Source organism: Ictalurus punctatus, chromosome 21 (assembly GCF_001660625.3).
Source record: "Ictalurus punctatus breed USDA103 chromosome 21, Coco_2.0, whole genome shotgun sequence".
Lineage (NCBI taxonomy): Eukaryota > Metazoa > Chordata > Actinopteri > Siluriformes > Ictaluridae > Ictalurus > Ictalurus punctatus.
The window spans coordinates 21,132,975-21,147,974 of record NC_030436.2 but is presented as its reverse complement, the minus strand read 5'-3'; the positions used below and the strand labels follow the sequence as shown (position 1 = coordinate 21,147,974).

Below are 15,000 nucleotides of genomic sequence, written 5' to 3'. Positions count from 1 at the left end.
TATTTATATTTTAGATATTTTGGGCAGTTTTATGAGTATTAGTTTTCAGTTTTCGTAGCTTGTATTGCAGTTTATTTATATATTTTTATTCTATCTATCTATCCAGCTGTTGCATGAAGTTTTGGGTTATATGGTACATTTGGTAAAGCTTTTATTTTTGCATGTTTGTCTGCAGTTTGGGATTATTTATAACCAATTTAATCTTTTTTCTCCCTTTTTTTTTTTTTTACTTTATTCTTGTAGTTTTCTGAAGCATGTAAATCCTTGTCTCTGTGGTGTATTGTGGCTACAGCAGTTCCTCTTCAGTGTTTGCTGTAGTTAGTGTAGAATATTGGGCTGATTTCTCCCTGATGGAGGCTGTTCTCTGTACATGTCCCTCAGCAGCAGCTTCAGCGCCCTCTGGTGGACACCAGTGCCCATCACAGGGTGATAGCTGTAGGAATCTTCATAATTACCCTCATCCTCATCATTATTATTACTGAAGGAGGAGACAGAGGAGGATAAAGAGCGTGTCTCTGCCGTGTGAAGCCTCTCGATGGCGCTGGAGAGCCAAATCAGTCTCTTGAGACTCTGAATGGAGCGACCACGATCATGCATCAACTGATGCTCCGTCACTGCACGCCTACAGAGAGAGAGAGAGAGAGAGAGAGAGAGAGAGAGAGAGAGAGACAGACAGACAGACAGACAGACAGACGGACAGAGAGTGAGAGAGAGAGAGAGAGAGAGACAGACAGACGGACAGAGAGAGAGAGAGAGAGAGAGAGAGAGAGAGAGACAGACAGACGGACAGAGAGAGTGAGAGAGAGACAGACAGACAGACAGAGAGTGAGGCACAGACAGACAGAGAGAGAGAAATAATAATAATAATAATAGATAGATAGATAGATGAGTGCAAATGTTTGCAGCCCCTGGTATCAATGTGAAGACGGAAAACACCTTTAATTTTCTATCTTTTTATAATTTATCTACAAAATCTTCATCTACAGATTTTTTTTAAAGTGAAATGACGGTGAATCCTGCAACCAAACTGCAGAATAAACAGAAATCTCACTGTTATCAACTCAACACACACCATTTCATCATTTTAGTTCCTGTGATAATGAAGTAGAACGACTGAAACTGAACGCACTGAATGTCTTTCTGCTATTTTTATTATTCTTTTCACTTTCATTCCCGGGGGTACAAACTTTTGCAGGTGAGTAAAAGCTGACAGACACTCGCCTCTTGTTCTCCTGACTGTGAGCGACTGTTAGCACTATGAGCAACATGCAGCTGAAGAGGAGACGACAGTTCTGTCCTTTCCGCATCATCTACAGATAACACACACACGCACACACACACACACACACACACACGCACACACACAGAGTTACTGTTCAATAAATCCTCTAAAATACTGTGAAACATTGACAAACTTACTATAATAAAATTAATGACATTATAAAAGCAGTTTTACTTTAAAATAGTTTAATTACATGAAAGTGTGTACTCACCCTGAGTGTGTGTGCGAGTGTGTGTGAGGTTCAGGTGTGAAGCCTGTCAGCGCTCAGTGTGTTTGAGTGTGTGTCTCACTGTGATGGCTTTTATATGTCACTGACCTCACACACCTCTATTAACAACACACACACACACACACATTACATTGTGTGTGTGTGTGTGTGATACCTGTGGTCAGTCTCATTGTTTCATCTCATCAACATATTTGTCTCTTAGTGATGTTCCTCGTCAGGGCTCACAGAGAGGAGCTATGGAGTCTTTACCTTAGAAACATTAAACACTACTGGTTTCTGTCTGTCAGACACGCAGTAGTGTGTGTGTGTGTGTGTGTGTGTGTGTGTGTGTGTGTGTGTGTGTGGTTTTCATGCTCCTACAGACTGAATTCCTGAGTGCCATAAAGCAGCTCAGCTAGCAACCAGGAAACGATCAGAAAGAACCTAAAAGACATCAAAAGTTTATCCAAGTCTCTCTCTCTCTCACACACACATACATACACACACACACACACACACACACACACACACACACACACACACACACACGTTACTCTTTTCTCTTTTGATAAATGCACTAAACTCTAGGAGTGGCATTAATGGAATGTTGTGGTCATTAAACATCAGGTCTGAGCAGTTCTCCGCTGTCAGGGCAAAAACATTCCACTTATTAGGGGCTCAATATAATAAATGCTATATATATATATATATATATATATATATATATTGTTATTAACCATATTATAGTTCATTAGTATTTCTGTCATTACTAATGTAGTGTCTCTGTCAGTGGAGTAATCACCATCTAATCACCTGCAGCTGCTCATCAGTTCAGTGGTAACTGTTCATCTGAGGAACCATGAAAAACCACTGTCCACTTTAAATACGGTTCTTTTTTTAATGTGAAATAAAGTGTTGCACAGTGTATAGCCAAACCTCTGAGGTGTATTACTCCTGTGCACTTCATCCAGAGTGAATGAGCATGTTGTAGTGCGCAGGTTCCCAACCCTGCTCCTGGAAAAACCCTTGTCCTGATTATTTGAGTGTTTTCTGCTCTAACACACATCTTATTCAACTAATCAGTTCATGTAATAGCCTTTGAGTCAAACTGTGTGTGCTGTTAGCAGGAAAACACTAAACTGTGCAGGTGAGAACAGAGGGTTCTCCGGGATCAGGATCGGGAACCTGTGCTACAGAATTACAGACACATGGAACCTAATTACACCTGACATCATCATGTGTTCGTTAATTCTTCACAAATCAATTATTCTGCAAATACACTCCTGTCCTGTCCTTAAATGTGCCGCAGGAAGTGACTGCAACAGCTGAAGAGATATCAGGCATGAAAATCTTTACATTTTCTGTTTCATTACGGAGAACAAGACAAGTTAGAGGTGAGATAAAGGACATGAAGGACATTAAATAAACAGGTTGTATGTATTCTAATTGAAGACAATTTCCACCACATGTTCAGTATCCAAAACAATGAGAGAAGAGGAAAGGCTGAAAGTCCAGAATCTACAATAGATAAGAAAATCAGCAGTTTATTTTGATACCCTAACCCTAACCCTGGTGTGCTTTACATTAGGGGAGCTGTTACATAGAAACCGGAGTATTTGGAAAGGTTTTGGAAACAAACATTTAAAATACATTCTTTCTTATAGATTTTTATTTTATGATTTCTACATTATCGAGTCAGTACAAAAAACATGTTAGATTTCCAAACATTAGTTTATCTGCAAAAAATGAAATGTTACAGAAAAATGTTTGTATGTCAGTAAATAAAGCAATGTATTATGTAAGAGACACTTTTCAGACAAAAAAAACATAATGAAAGCTGCTGGGTTTTCGCTGCAGAAATAAGAAGCGAGTGCGACAGTCAAAGTCTCCAGAAGATCTGGCTCTGGTTCTGAAAGAAGCTCAGTAACACTTACAGCTCATTTCCTTATTAAACTGCACTAATTCTACCTGAGAATACTAATAATTTTTTTAAGCAAAGGGTTGCCACACCAAATATCGTCTTTGTTTCATTTACTGGTTTACTGCGCTTTATAGTATTTCTTTAATGTAGAAACATTTATGTAGAAACATTTCATTATGTTTGAAGGGATCTTTACGCTACAGCATTTCTTTGCATGTGCCTAAGACTATTGCACAGTACTGTATGTGTATGCACACACACCCTCTCTCTCTCTCACACACACACACACGCACGCACAGTAACGACGTATGTTAAAAGGAATGAGATGCACTTGACTTTTCTCATTATGAAGATTTCAGAGAGGAACTGAAGGCGGTTCAACTGAAACTTTTTCCTTTGTGTTAAACAATGTATCAGAATCAGAACCCATCAGAATCCACAGCACGTCAACAGCCCCGCCTTTTACGTAGGTACGCACGATAGAAGACGCTAAGCTCCTCCCATTACGTGAGCACGCACGTTGCGTCAGGACGGAAGGAGAAGGCATTTCCCAGCAGCGCCATTTTGCGGTAGAAGAGTTCAAGCGCGCGGCGAGGAAAAAAAATTAAGGACGTTAAAAGACCTACTAATTAAAAATACAGTAAGTATTTCTGATGGGTAATGGCGCTTTGTCAATTTATAAACTATATTGTACGTGATGTTTTTCCTTCAGCATGATGTCTTTATGATATGGGTTTTATTTAATTAGCGTTACTAGGTGAGGGCTAACTGGGGTAAATTAGGTCCATTGCTAGCATGGTAGCTAACTTTATAAAATGGCGTCGCTCTCATGAGGAGTGAGCTATTTTATCTTCCTGCTTAAAATTGTGTACGTTACTTTCGTAGAACCCTCTTTTTTAACTCGTGTTGTTAAAGACCAAAAGAGCTCTTTTTTAGGATATAAAAGGTCACGTAAGCTGTGTGTCTGTCGACGGCGTCCTGCGCCATTTTGAGTCGCTAACAAAGGCGGGGTATTAGCATGGCTGGCTAGCTAGCTGCTTAGCAAGTGCGGAATTAACCTCGTTGTTTCTGCTAATTTTTCAGTCGTCTTTAAAGTTTCTATATATATATATAATATATATATATATATATATATATATATATATATATATATATATACACACACACACACAAGCTACAGGCTTTCTTATATCCTAGCACATCTAATTTTTACTTTGTTTTTGCAGTAGGAAAAATACTGTGCGGCCGATAAAGGGTTAATAAACAAGCCTGAGTTCTGTGTTGATTCTTGATTATGTTAATCACACACACACTGTGACTGTAAACACGTGTGTGTGATCAAATCACTGTGCAGGAAAGTAATCAGTCGAAAGGACCTTAACACTTCATTAAACCAGGTGGTGTTTTTTTTCTCTCTGATCTAATATTTTCCAGATCCCATCATGCATCGCGATTGCCCGCTGGACTGTAAGGTGTATGTAGGGAATCTTGGGAATAATGGGAATAAATCCGAGCTGGAGCGAGCCTTTGGTTATTATGGGCCTCTGCGCAGTGTCTGGGTGGCCAGGAATCCCCCTGGTTTCGCCTTCGTCGAGTTTGAGGATCCGAGGGACGCTACGGATGCTGTGAGGGAGCTGGACGGCAGGTAAAAGCACAGTCCTGACTTGTACTGGTGGCGTAACCACTCTGTCCCTGCGTTGTCCTGTTCTCCATCACACACACACGCACATGTAGTGACCACCATTTTGGGCATGTGAGGCCAAATATTAGCAGGCAGGTTTACTAGTAGTGGTATGTGAGCTTAAACATGAGCTGACGCATGCAATAAGTAAAGAGTTACTAATCATTAGACACAGTCCAGGTATTTGGTGCAGTCTCTGTACCGGGATGTAAATTAACCACAGCTTGAGTTTCTGTGGCCTGTGTGTGTGTCTTTGATTGAAACTATCTGTTTGACTGACAAGGGCTCAGAAGCTCTGCTTATGCGATGAAGAGTCTCTTGGATATAACAGGCCATTTTATCGGTCATATTTTTTCAACAGTTGCGTTCTCCGAGTAGGACAAGTTGTACTTTAAGTTTGTCCACAGTAACGAGTATTGGACAAGCCGTCGTAGTGGTGGAACTGATTTAACATAGGAACATTTTCCACTGGCTGAGTGAGCTGAAGTATATTCTCAGGCGAATGGTAGAGGATGGAGTGAAATATAACTTCTTTTTTTTTTTTTTTCTTTAAATGTACAGCCTGTGCATTTTTTTTTTTTTTTTCATGGTGTTTGTGCGATGTATTTCAGGACTCTGTGCGGTTGCCGTGTGAGGGTCGAGCTATCCAATGGGGAGAAGAGATCCCGTAACCGAGGCCCGCCACCTTCCTGGAGCCGACGCCCACGAGATGATTACCGCCGGCGAAGCCCGCCGCCCAGGCGCAGGTAGCCCCGCACCCCTCCACACCCATGTGCTGTTTGTGTTAACATTATCAGAGATGGCTAATGGATCTTTTTTTTTAGATCTCTCCCCCCCCTCAGTATAACCCCTGAGCTGTTAAAGCGCCTGTTCTGTCTGAGACCTTCCTGATCTTTCTGCACTTTAAACCAGTTTAGTTCACCTGGGACTCTCTGGTTCAGATTCATGTCAGTTTCTCATCTTCACTTGTCATTTGGTTGCTCATGATTAAGAGGGTTATTACCAGGGTATTAGCTCAGCTAGCATGGACACAGAGATGTGTGTAAATGAAATGCCTGAGGCTGGGTTTGTTTACAGCTTTAATGGTCTTTTAGTAATAACACCTCTAAATTAATAATGCATTCATTTTTGTAGCAGTTTTAACACTAGTCTTTTGTTTGTTTTTTAAGATTTATTTTGAAGCCATGAGTGCTGAAAATTTGTTAGGTTTAGTGATGCTTGAAATGCCAATCTTTTGTTTTATTTAATAAAGGATTATTTTTTTCCTTTATCATCTCTATATTAATAAAAATGAACCCCCGTTGCAGAGTCCACCACCATGCCTCCTTCTCAGCAACCTCTGAGTCAGTCAACTAAACCCTCTTTCAGCATCATGTGACCAGCGTGCCCCAGTCAGCTGGCTCTGTATCGTGTCACATGACCTCAGGCATGGGCCCAATCGTCAGGTCGCAACCAGCCCATTGGCTCCTGAGCATGCAGCTCTCAGCTCCTCCTACTCCTCCTCCTCTTCCTCCTCCTCCTCCAACCTTAACACCCAATCAGCAGCGGCCCACCTCACATTCCCGACCAATCAGCAATCAGCGTGTTTTACGTTCCCAAAAGTCTACACTGCAAAGCAGCAGCAACAATTAAAGCAGGAAAAATCCGCTGCAGCCACTTTCACGGCCGCCAGTCTGCCTCCCCTTCGCCATTTCTAGCTTGTTGAAAACCAAAAGACTAGTAAGTTTTATCTGCTTCATACAGTTTGATGCTGAATACAGTTGTAAAGAATGAAGAGAAATTCAGGTTTCCTCTTTTTTCCTTTTTAAAAAGCTCCTTTTGCTTTGATTCACAATGAAAGGGCTGGTATGACGTGCAGTTTAAAGGGAGACGGCTCTTCTGATATTATAACTGCTTTAACGTCGAGCTTTCTCCATTTAAACTCTCAGAAATAAGTAAGTTTCTCCTTTGAGCATCGGGGTCCAGTGCTCTGTGCCTTCTCGCACTGCATTATGGTCCATCGTTTTTGCTGTGTTTTTGTTTTTCTTTCCTTTTCTGTATAACGGGGTTTTCTCAATTGTTCAGCTGTAAGTGTGTTAACACGTTAGTAACATTTAGTGTTAACTATATACAGAATCCATTTTGAACCATTCTACATCACTCATTGGCTTTATGTCCAGATGCAGATTAATCTCTCGCTCATATGCACAAATGCTTAAGTTACTTTGTGTTAAATTCCTGTATGTTTGAGTCAGATTTCCTTTTCCAGGTGTTTTGAAGGTGAGTTAAGGGGCAGTTCTTTAGCAGGATGAGGGCTGTAGGGCTGCTGTTAACTCTGTTTTGCCCCCCCCCCCGGGGTCTCACTGTCTCCGCTTGTTGCCCCTTCTGTCCTTCTCAGATCCCCCCGCAGGAGGAGCTTCAGCCGTAGCCGCAGCAGGTAAACACATGCCTCTTCTATTGTATTTTATCTGGGATTAATTACTAGATTAAGATCCCATTAATTTCTGTGTAGATTCAGTATGTAAATATCCATGGAGTTACTCATGGTGGTTTTCAGGAACTGGAGACATGGATCCATGAGCAAAAAGAGAGAAAATAAACTCCATTATTTATAATGATAAAATCACTCGTGTACTGTGGTGTCCACAGGGAATCGGGTCGCAGGTGGATCAGTCCTGCTTCTGATTCGGCTAATAGGTGTGAAAGTGCTCTTGTAGATGTTAAGTGTGTGTGTGTGTGTGTGTGTAGATCTCTATCCCGTGACCGCAGAAGGGAGAGATCTCTGTCTCGTGACAGGAACCACAAACCGTCTCGCTCCTTCTCCAGATCCAGAAGGTACATGTTCACCGCTCACACACGTGTTCATTATTAAGCATACTGACGCAACACGGCACGTGTCTGTCACTTGAGATTTATTAATTTTTTTTATCCTGATTATAGTCTTGACACTTTTTGATTGTTTTTCTCCTTACAGCCGCTCTCGGTCGAACGACAGGAAGTGAGAAGGCTGGGATCCCTGATTACGGACGCCTCATGTAAAGATCATCGTCTTTTAAACTCCAGCGTTATGGACTCAGACACCGTGCTTCGTTAGCCTTTTCTTTATTTTCCTTACTTTTATAAAGAGATCAGATGTTTTAGAGCGGTTATGTTTCTCACCTGTGTGTGTGTGTGAGTGAGAGATGCGATGCTTCATTTCTCAGCTGTCACCATTCCGTCGCCGTTCATTTTTAAAGTTGTTTGGGTTTGTTTTTCCCTCCTCCTTGGTCATGCATGGTCATGTGAATGTAATGATCAGTTCCTCCTGCACGTGTTTGAGCAGGAGATGTGAAGTGAACTTTTTGTTTTGTTTGTTTAATGCCATTGGGAATTAATCCTCCGTGAATTATTCGTGAGCTTGAAATGGGAAAGTCTCCAGTGCTATGAAGAGATGTCTTCTCTCCCCCCTTCTCTAGTCTTTGTACTATTTGTAATGTTCATCTACAATAAAATCCTGGTTTCAGAATGACCGTTCACCTTTTGTTTTTATTTATTTATTTATTTATTTATTTATTTATTTATTTATTTATTTAAAAGAAATGTGTAAGTACCTTTTTGTATTCAGGCGTGTACTATCAAACCCACCCTAAATGCGTCTTATCACACAGCGATCACCGAGTGACGATGTGTAAATGAAATGTAGAACGTCATGTGGAGAAGAGAACGGGGGAAAAAATAGCTTTTTAAATGATTCTACAGTAATAGTAAGTGATTAGTGTTGTAATGATTAAAGGCGTGTTCAGCGATGTGACGACTCCACTCACCTCTGTGCCTGGGCTTTAATGACGGTGAGGGGCTGCTATTTGGCCCGTGTGATTTGGGACACGTCCATATGGACATCTTACGCTGTCAGTTTTCCATGTGCAGTGCTTGCTTTTACCACCAGAGGGCACACTTGAACGGAAAACCGCAACTGTTCACAACTTCCCAAAAAACTTTCGTCGCTTTGAGAAGTTAACAAGCTGCGACTGTAGGTGAGGGTAAGACTGTTTATAGCTGTTATAACGTAAGTGAGAACAGGAACTAACGTTTCATGGGCGTTCCACATCTTGACTGTAACTATAAATGGAAAATAAGCACATGTTCATTAATAAATAAACCACTGTAATCGTTTGAAATGGCGGTGGTGTAAGAGGATTAAATCAGTGACTCCATTTCATCACACCAGCCCGGTGTTTATTATTATTAACAGCATGTTCTCGAGTGTTGTATTCCTTTTGTATATGATGTGCTGTAAAAGAATTGATAACTACAGCTGCATATGTTTATCTGAACTAATATTTTTGAATATTTTTCCAATATTCTATATATATTCTATCTGTCACAACAATCTATACAATTTCTACATTTGGACGTGTGTGCGCTCGCGCTTTGTTAGGTAGTTAATAAAGCACTTGTTAATCAGATTTTGTTATTTATATGATAACTTTCAGCGCCACCACTTTTTAATATAACACTATAATAATAATAATAATGTGTTTATTAAAATAAGTGTAAAGTCTGTATTTGTGAGAGAAGTGCATTAATATAATCTGCTGCTCTCACTGGACCTGTTCTTTCTCTGTGTTCGAAAGCCCCGCCCACTCGCGCTGTCCAATAGTGATGATCATCCACCCCCCTTCAGTGAAAGCACGAGCTGCACGTGAACCAGTCCGGGCCAGCACATCGTGTCCTCGAGATGTTGAAACATTTCGCGCGTTTTTTTTTTTTTTTTTCTTTTTTTTTGTTTGTTTGTTTTGTTTTGTTTTGTTTTCCTGTCTAGCAGTACTTTACTCAGAGGGACATGACGTCAGAGAGCAATGAATCAGAGCTCGCGCATGAAGGTCTTCAGGGTTTTCCCGCTCGCGCGCTGAGGAGAGGTTTCACAACACGTTTCTGTAACAGCTCGCGCGACCCAGCCTGTCAGAGTTCTCTGTCAGATTTCCCGCCATTCAGTGACGTTAGCTGACTCTACTGCTAAGCTAACGGCTGTTAGTACTGTTAGGTTGCTTTATTCTTATTATCCATCCTGTCAGATAATTAATTTATTTGAAATAAAATAAACTATGTAAATTTGCATGATTTGAAATTACTACTGATATTTGAAAATATTCCTTTAGTAAAGAACATATGATGTGAAAGAGGATTATTAATGAGTGTGTAATGAAGCTTATATTCACTACTTTCCCACAGGATCCTCATGAACCTGGCTCTGGGAAAAGCTAATTGACCTCATTTTTAAGAACCAGTGGGGGGGGGGGGGGGGGGGGGACATTTGTTCAAATAATAAACAAGCTTTTGTTCTGCGAATTCAGCTCTGTGCCAGCTTTGTACTTTTGAGTTTTTAATGAGGCGGTATTCATTTGTATAATTACACCAGTAATTACACCAAATCTCCAGTTCACAGTTCCAGGACTTTAAGATGTTCACGTCTCACCAAATGGCCTAAATAAATATTTGCACATTTATCAGTGAGACATTTCTGTAGTTTAAAGATGATTGCAGCTTTAGAGGTAAATCATTACCGCAGATATCAATGTGGTTAAGTTTATTACTGTTCACTCTTCTTTATAGTCAGTTTTTACATGTGGAAATTTTTCATTTTGTTTTTTTGAAGGCATGTTTACACAATTTCTTCACTCATGGATGATTGTTGCACAGAATTCTATATGAGATAGTAAATTAAGCACAACATACTTCACAAGACATCTGTACTGGATGTAGTAGAGAACAGCATTAACAACAAATTTTTATAAAGAATTAATTTAAGTCCACTTTTATTGAACTCATTACATTCTTATAAATTCCACATGATCTTTGTTTGACAGTATGGTGCAAAAATGTACGAAACACACTATATGGTCAGAAGTATGTGGACACCCATGTATTTGACCCAACAGGTGCATAGAATCAAGCACATAGCCATGTCATCGCTATAGATAAATACTTGGCACTGTCATAGGATGCACCTTTACCACAAGTCAGTTCCTGACATTTCTGCCCTGCTAGATCTGCCCCGATCAACTGTAAGTGCTATTATTGTGAAATGGAACCATTGAGGAGTTCTAGTTTTAACCTTAATCTTTCATGTTCCTCTTTCAGAAACTATACAGTGTGGCTTAGAGATTCCTGTGACAGAAATGCATGAGTGTCCTGTTCTGGTCATTAGAGACTCTCTGTCTCCTAACACACACACACACACACACAAATAAATAAATGCACTGCTGTTGATAATGTGGAGTGTATTGGAATCTGGAACTCTTCCAGGTGGCCAAGTTGAGTGACGGCCCAATAAAGAACAAGATAATAATTGTCCAAGTTTTCTGCTCACACTCTTATTTATGTGCAGTCAAATCATCCGAATGCACATCAGTTCATTCTCTTATGTTCTTCTATAATCAGGGTCATCATGGCCTCATAGCTGTCTGTCACTTTAATAGAAATGAAAGATGGTCTTTAAAGTTCTGACTAAATGAAGGTGTGCATTGTTTTTGCAACATAACATAAATAGTCAGAAATATTAAATATATTCTGGCTTATGATAGCAATCCTGAAGCCTTCAATTTGAGAAACCGGTGTATAAAAATGAGACAGACACAACATTCCTACAGACCAGTGTTCCTCAACCTCACACTTTCTGTTGGATCTTCTAGAACAAAACAAAACAAAAGGTTTCATTCCAACCAAGAAATGAAAGGAGCCACACCAGGTTTCACATGTTTAATCATCAGCTAACGTTGGTCTTCAAATGACTTTCAGGTGTGGCTCCTGTTTTTGTAGCTGCCCATACAGTCAGCCCATGAAAGCATCAGTAATTAGTGTATGACTTGTATCAGGTGTGGTAAAGAATGTGTAAGATCTAGCACACTCCACTTCTAACCCCCAACACCCTTGTCTCTGATATATGGGCTGCGTCCAAATATCCCTACTACCCTACTATACAGTAGGTTAAAACAGTATGCCAAAGGAGTAGTATGTCCGAATTCTCAGTATTTATAAAACAGTAGGTGAGAAATACCTGGATGACCTACTGCTTCCCCTGAGAATATGGAGCCAATGGACACTGCACTGCACTATCCCATAAGGCAACAGGACTGACACAGAAGAGCTGTCAGAATCAAAAATGGTGGAACTCTTTTTAAGTTGTAGGTCACATGACAATGCCAACATGGCGGCTGTCGTATGTCTGGATTTATTTTATGCTACACGTATACTGATCAGTACGTACTGTATCAGTGGGTGAGCAACAGGTACTGAATTGAATGCAGTAGGTATTGTCACAGTACGAGATTTAGAACATAGCGTTACACACCGATCAGTTGTGTTGGAGTGTGACATGTGACATTTTTCCCTCCATGTTTTGTCTAACAGTAAATGGGAACAAATTGCAGGTAGGAACTAAAGTTGTGAGTATATATATATATATATATATATATATATATATATATATATATATATATATATATATATATACAGAGAGAGAGAGAGAGAGAGAGAGAGAGAGAGAAAGACAGACAGACTATTTTTATTGATCCCTGAGGGAAATTGTTTTGTCCCAGCAGCAGACACTTACAGATATTACACATGACATTACAGACACCAAATACTCATAAGACACACTTCTCCGTAAGTAAGGTAGATGCGTAAATGCGGTAGATGAGTTAATAAATATAATAAAAACAGAACAGTAAAGATAAATGCATAGAATCTGAGATAGGTAGATAGTGTACAAACTGTAAAGGTGTGTTGGTTGCGTTGTGCGTGAGTAATTGGTATGGAGGTGTGTCTGTGTGTCTACAGTCAGAGACAACACCTGGTGGATGAAGCGGCTGATGGCAGCAGGTATGAAAGACATGGAAACTGATTATCATGGAAATGAAAATAAAAGCACACAGTGATATGAGTGACACTGGAGTGTCTGGGCACAAGCGGACAATACCACGCATGCGCACTGCGGCTCAGGCAGGCCCTCTAAACACAGCTGGATTTTCCTCCAACCGGAGCTGGAGTCGAGCTCACGTGCGCGTGTGTGTTTACCGGCTTCCAGACACGTGTTTTACAGCGTCGGACTCCGCCCATTGGACAGAGGAGGAGCTTCTGAGCAGAGGAGAGGAGTTTACACTCGGCACTGAGGCTTACAGCTGGCACAGGGACGGACGCTGCGGAGTATATACAGCTTATATTACACACTCAGACCGTGTTTATTAGACACTGTCAATCAGACCGGGTTTATTAGACACTGTCAATCAGACCGGGTGAATTGGACAGTGAGTACTATTTGGTGTTTGTTAAAATTAGCGACACGGAAAACTTTACAGAACTTTCCTGAAGCTGTCTGGCAGCTGATTAAGACGTGTTTTCAGGAACAAACTGCACATTTCTGGAATAATAAACCCGTTATTCAGGTAAGTTTCATGTGTTTGTGTGTTTTTATGTATTTATTATTTGCTGTTATATTGTATAATAGTGATGTTTTCAGAAGCTTCACGCTGTCTGAGGCGACTCTCTCTCTCTCTCTCTCTCTCTCTCACACACACACACACACACACACACACACACACACCGGATGCTCCGTGTTCCTTCAGAGTAAAGTGTCAGAACTGAGCACAGTTTGAAAGTACAGTGTGTGGAAGAACATCTCCGCTGTAATAAACTGTAGAAGTGAAATGAAGAAACCCTCCTCAGAACACGGTGAAGGAGAAGTTAGCACGCGCCCTTACCGGTGTCTCTAATAAGCGCCGTCACGCCATCTCTCAGAGTGAACCGTCACTATGGAGACCGATGACCTGTAGACACCTAAAACACACCCCAAACCGCACACTAGTGTATTAAATAAGGTGCACTATATCTACTATTTTAGCACGCTGTTAACCACTGTTTAGTGTCCTGATTAGTGAGGTGATTAATGAGGTGATTAATTAAGTGATTAGTGGGGTGATTAATCAGGTGATTAGTGAGGTGATTAATGAGGTGATTAATGAGGTGATTAGTGAGGTGATTAATGAGGTGATTAATCAGGTGATTAATGAGGTGATTAGTGAGGTGATTAATGAGGTGATTAGTGGGGTGATTAATGAGGTGATTAATGAGGTGATTAGTGAGGTGATTAATGAGGTGATTAATCAGGTGATTAATCAGGTGATTAGTGAGGTGATTAATGAGGTGATTAGTGGGGTGATTAATGAGGTGATTAATGAAGTGATTAGTGAGGTGATTAATGAGGTGATTAATGAGGTGATTAATGAGGTGAATAGTGAGGTGATTCATCAGGTGATTAGTGAGGTGTTTAATGAGGTGATTAGTGAGGTGATTAGTGGTGATTAATGAGGTGATTAGTGGGCCGATTAATGAGGTGATTAATGAGGTAATTAATTAGGTGATTAGTGAGGTAATTAATTAAGTGATTAGTGAGGTGATTAATCAGGTGATTAGTGAGGTGCTTAATGAGGTGATTAGTGGGGTGATTAGTGAGGTGATTAATGAGGTGATTAGTGGGGTGATTAATGAGGTGATTAGTGGGGTGATTAATGAGGTGATTAATGAGGTGATTAGTGAGGTGATTAGTGGTGATTAATGAGGTGATTATTGAGGTTATTAATGAGGTGAATAGTGAGGTGATTCATCAGGTGATTAGTGAGGTGAATAATGAGGTGTTTAATGAGGTGATTAGTGAGGTGATTAATGAGGTGATTAGTGAGGTGATTAGTGGTGATTAATGAGGTGATTAGTGGGCCGAATAATGAGGTGATTAGTGGTGATTAATTAGGTGATTAATGAGGTGATTAGTGAGGTGATTAGTGAGGTGATTAATTAAGTGATTAGTGAGGTGATTAATCAGGTGATTAGTGAGGTTATTAATGAGGTAATTAGTGGGGTGATTAATGAGGTGATTGATGAGGTGATTAGTGGGG

At 40.4% G+C, this 15,000-nt stretch overlaps 3 protein-coding genes across 4 annotated transcripts in view; 2 read left to right on the top strand and 1 right to left on the bottom strand.

The window, feature by feature from the left end:
• Positions 1-1,645, bottom strand: part of pth4 (parathyroid hormone 4) — a 1,887-nt gene extending 242 nt beyond the window's left edge. The window contains exons 1-3 of the mRNA XM_017496651.3: positions 1,494-1,645; positions 1,222-1,310; positions 1-622 (exon numbers count right to left, since the gene is read on the bottom strand). The exon at positions 1-622 is cut by the window's left edge and continues 242 nt beyond it. Coding sequence (XP_017352140.1) covers positions 319-622; positions 1,222-1,310 — 393 coding nt within the window. The 5' untranslated portion in view covers positions 1,494-1,645 and the 3' untranslated portion in view covers positions 1-318. The remainder of the gene's footprint in view (positions 623-1,221; positions 1,311-1,493) is intronic.
• Positions 1,646-3,905: 2,260 nt separating this feature from the next.
• On the top strand, positions 3,906-8,576 carry srsf3b (serine and arginine rich splicing factor 3b). 2 transcript variants are annotated; one of them, XM_017496650.3, is made up of 6 exons: positions 3,907-4,051; positions 4,846-5,056; positions 5,704-5,838; positions 7,470-7,508; positions 7,820-7,906; positions 8,046-8,576. In XM_017496650.3, exons 2-6 carry the CDS (start codon positions 4,854-4,856, stop codon positions 8,071-8,073), a joined length of 492 nt encoding a protein of 163 aa, XP_017352139.1. In that variant the 5' UTR covers positions 3,907-4,051; positions 4,846-4,853; the 3' UTR covers positions 8,074-8,576. The 2 variants fall into 2 exon arrangements, with proteins under 2 accessions (XP_047005437.1, XP_017352139.1); XM_047149481.2 differs by lacking the exons at positions 7,470-7,508; positions 7,820-7,906; positions 8,046-8,576 and adding an exon at positions 5,917-6,359 and having other exon boundaries at positions 3,906-4,051.
• A 4,625-nt stretch (positions 8,577-13,201) lies between these two features.
• The window catches only part of cdkn1a (cyclin-dependent kinase inhibitor 1A), a 5,422-nt gene continuing 3,623 nt past the window's right edge, over positions 13,202-15,000 (top strand). The window contains exon 1 of the mRNA XM_017496649.3: positions 13,202-13,494. The gene's annotated coding sequence lies outside the window, so the exon portion shown is untranslated. The remainder of the gene's footprint in view (positions 13,495-15,000) is intronic.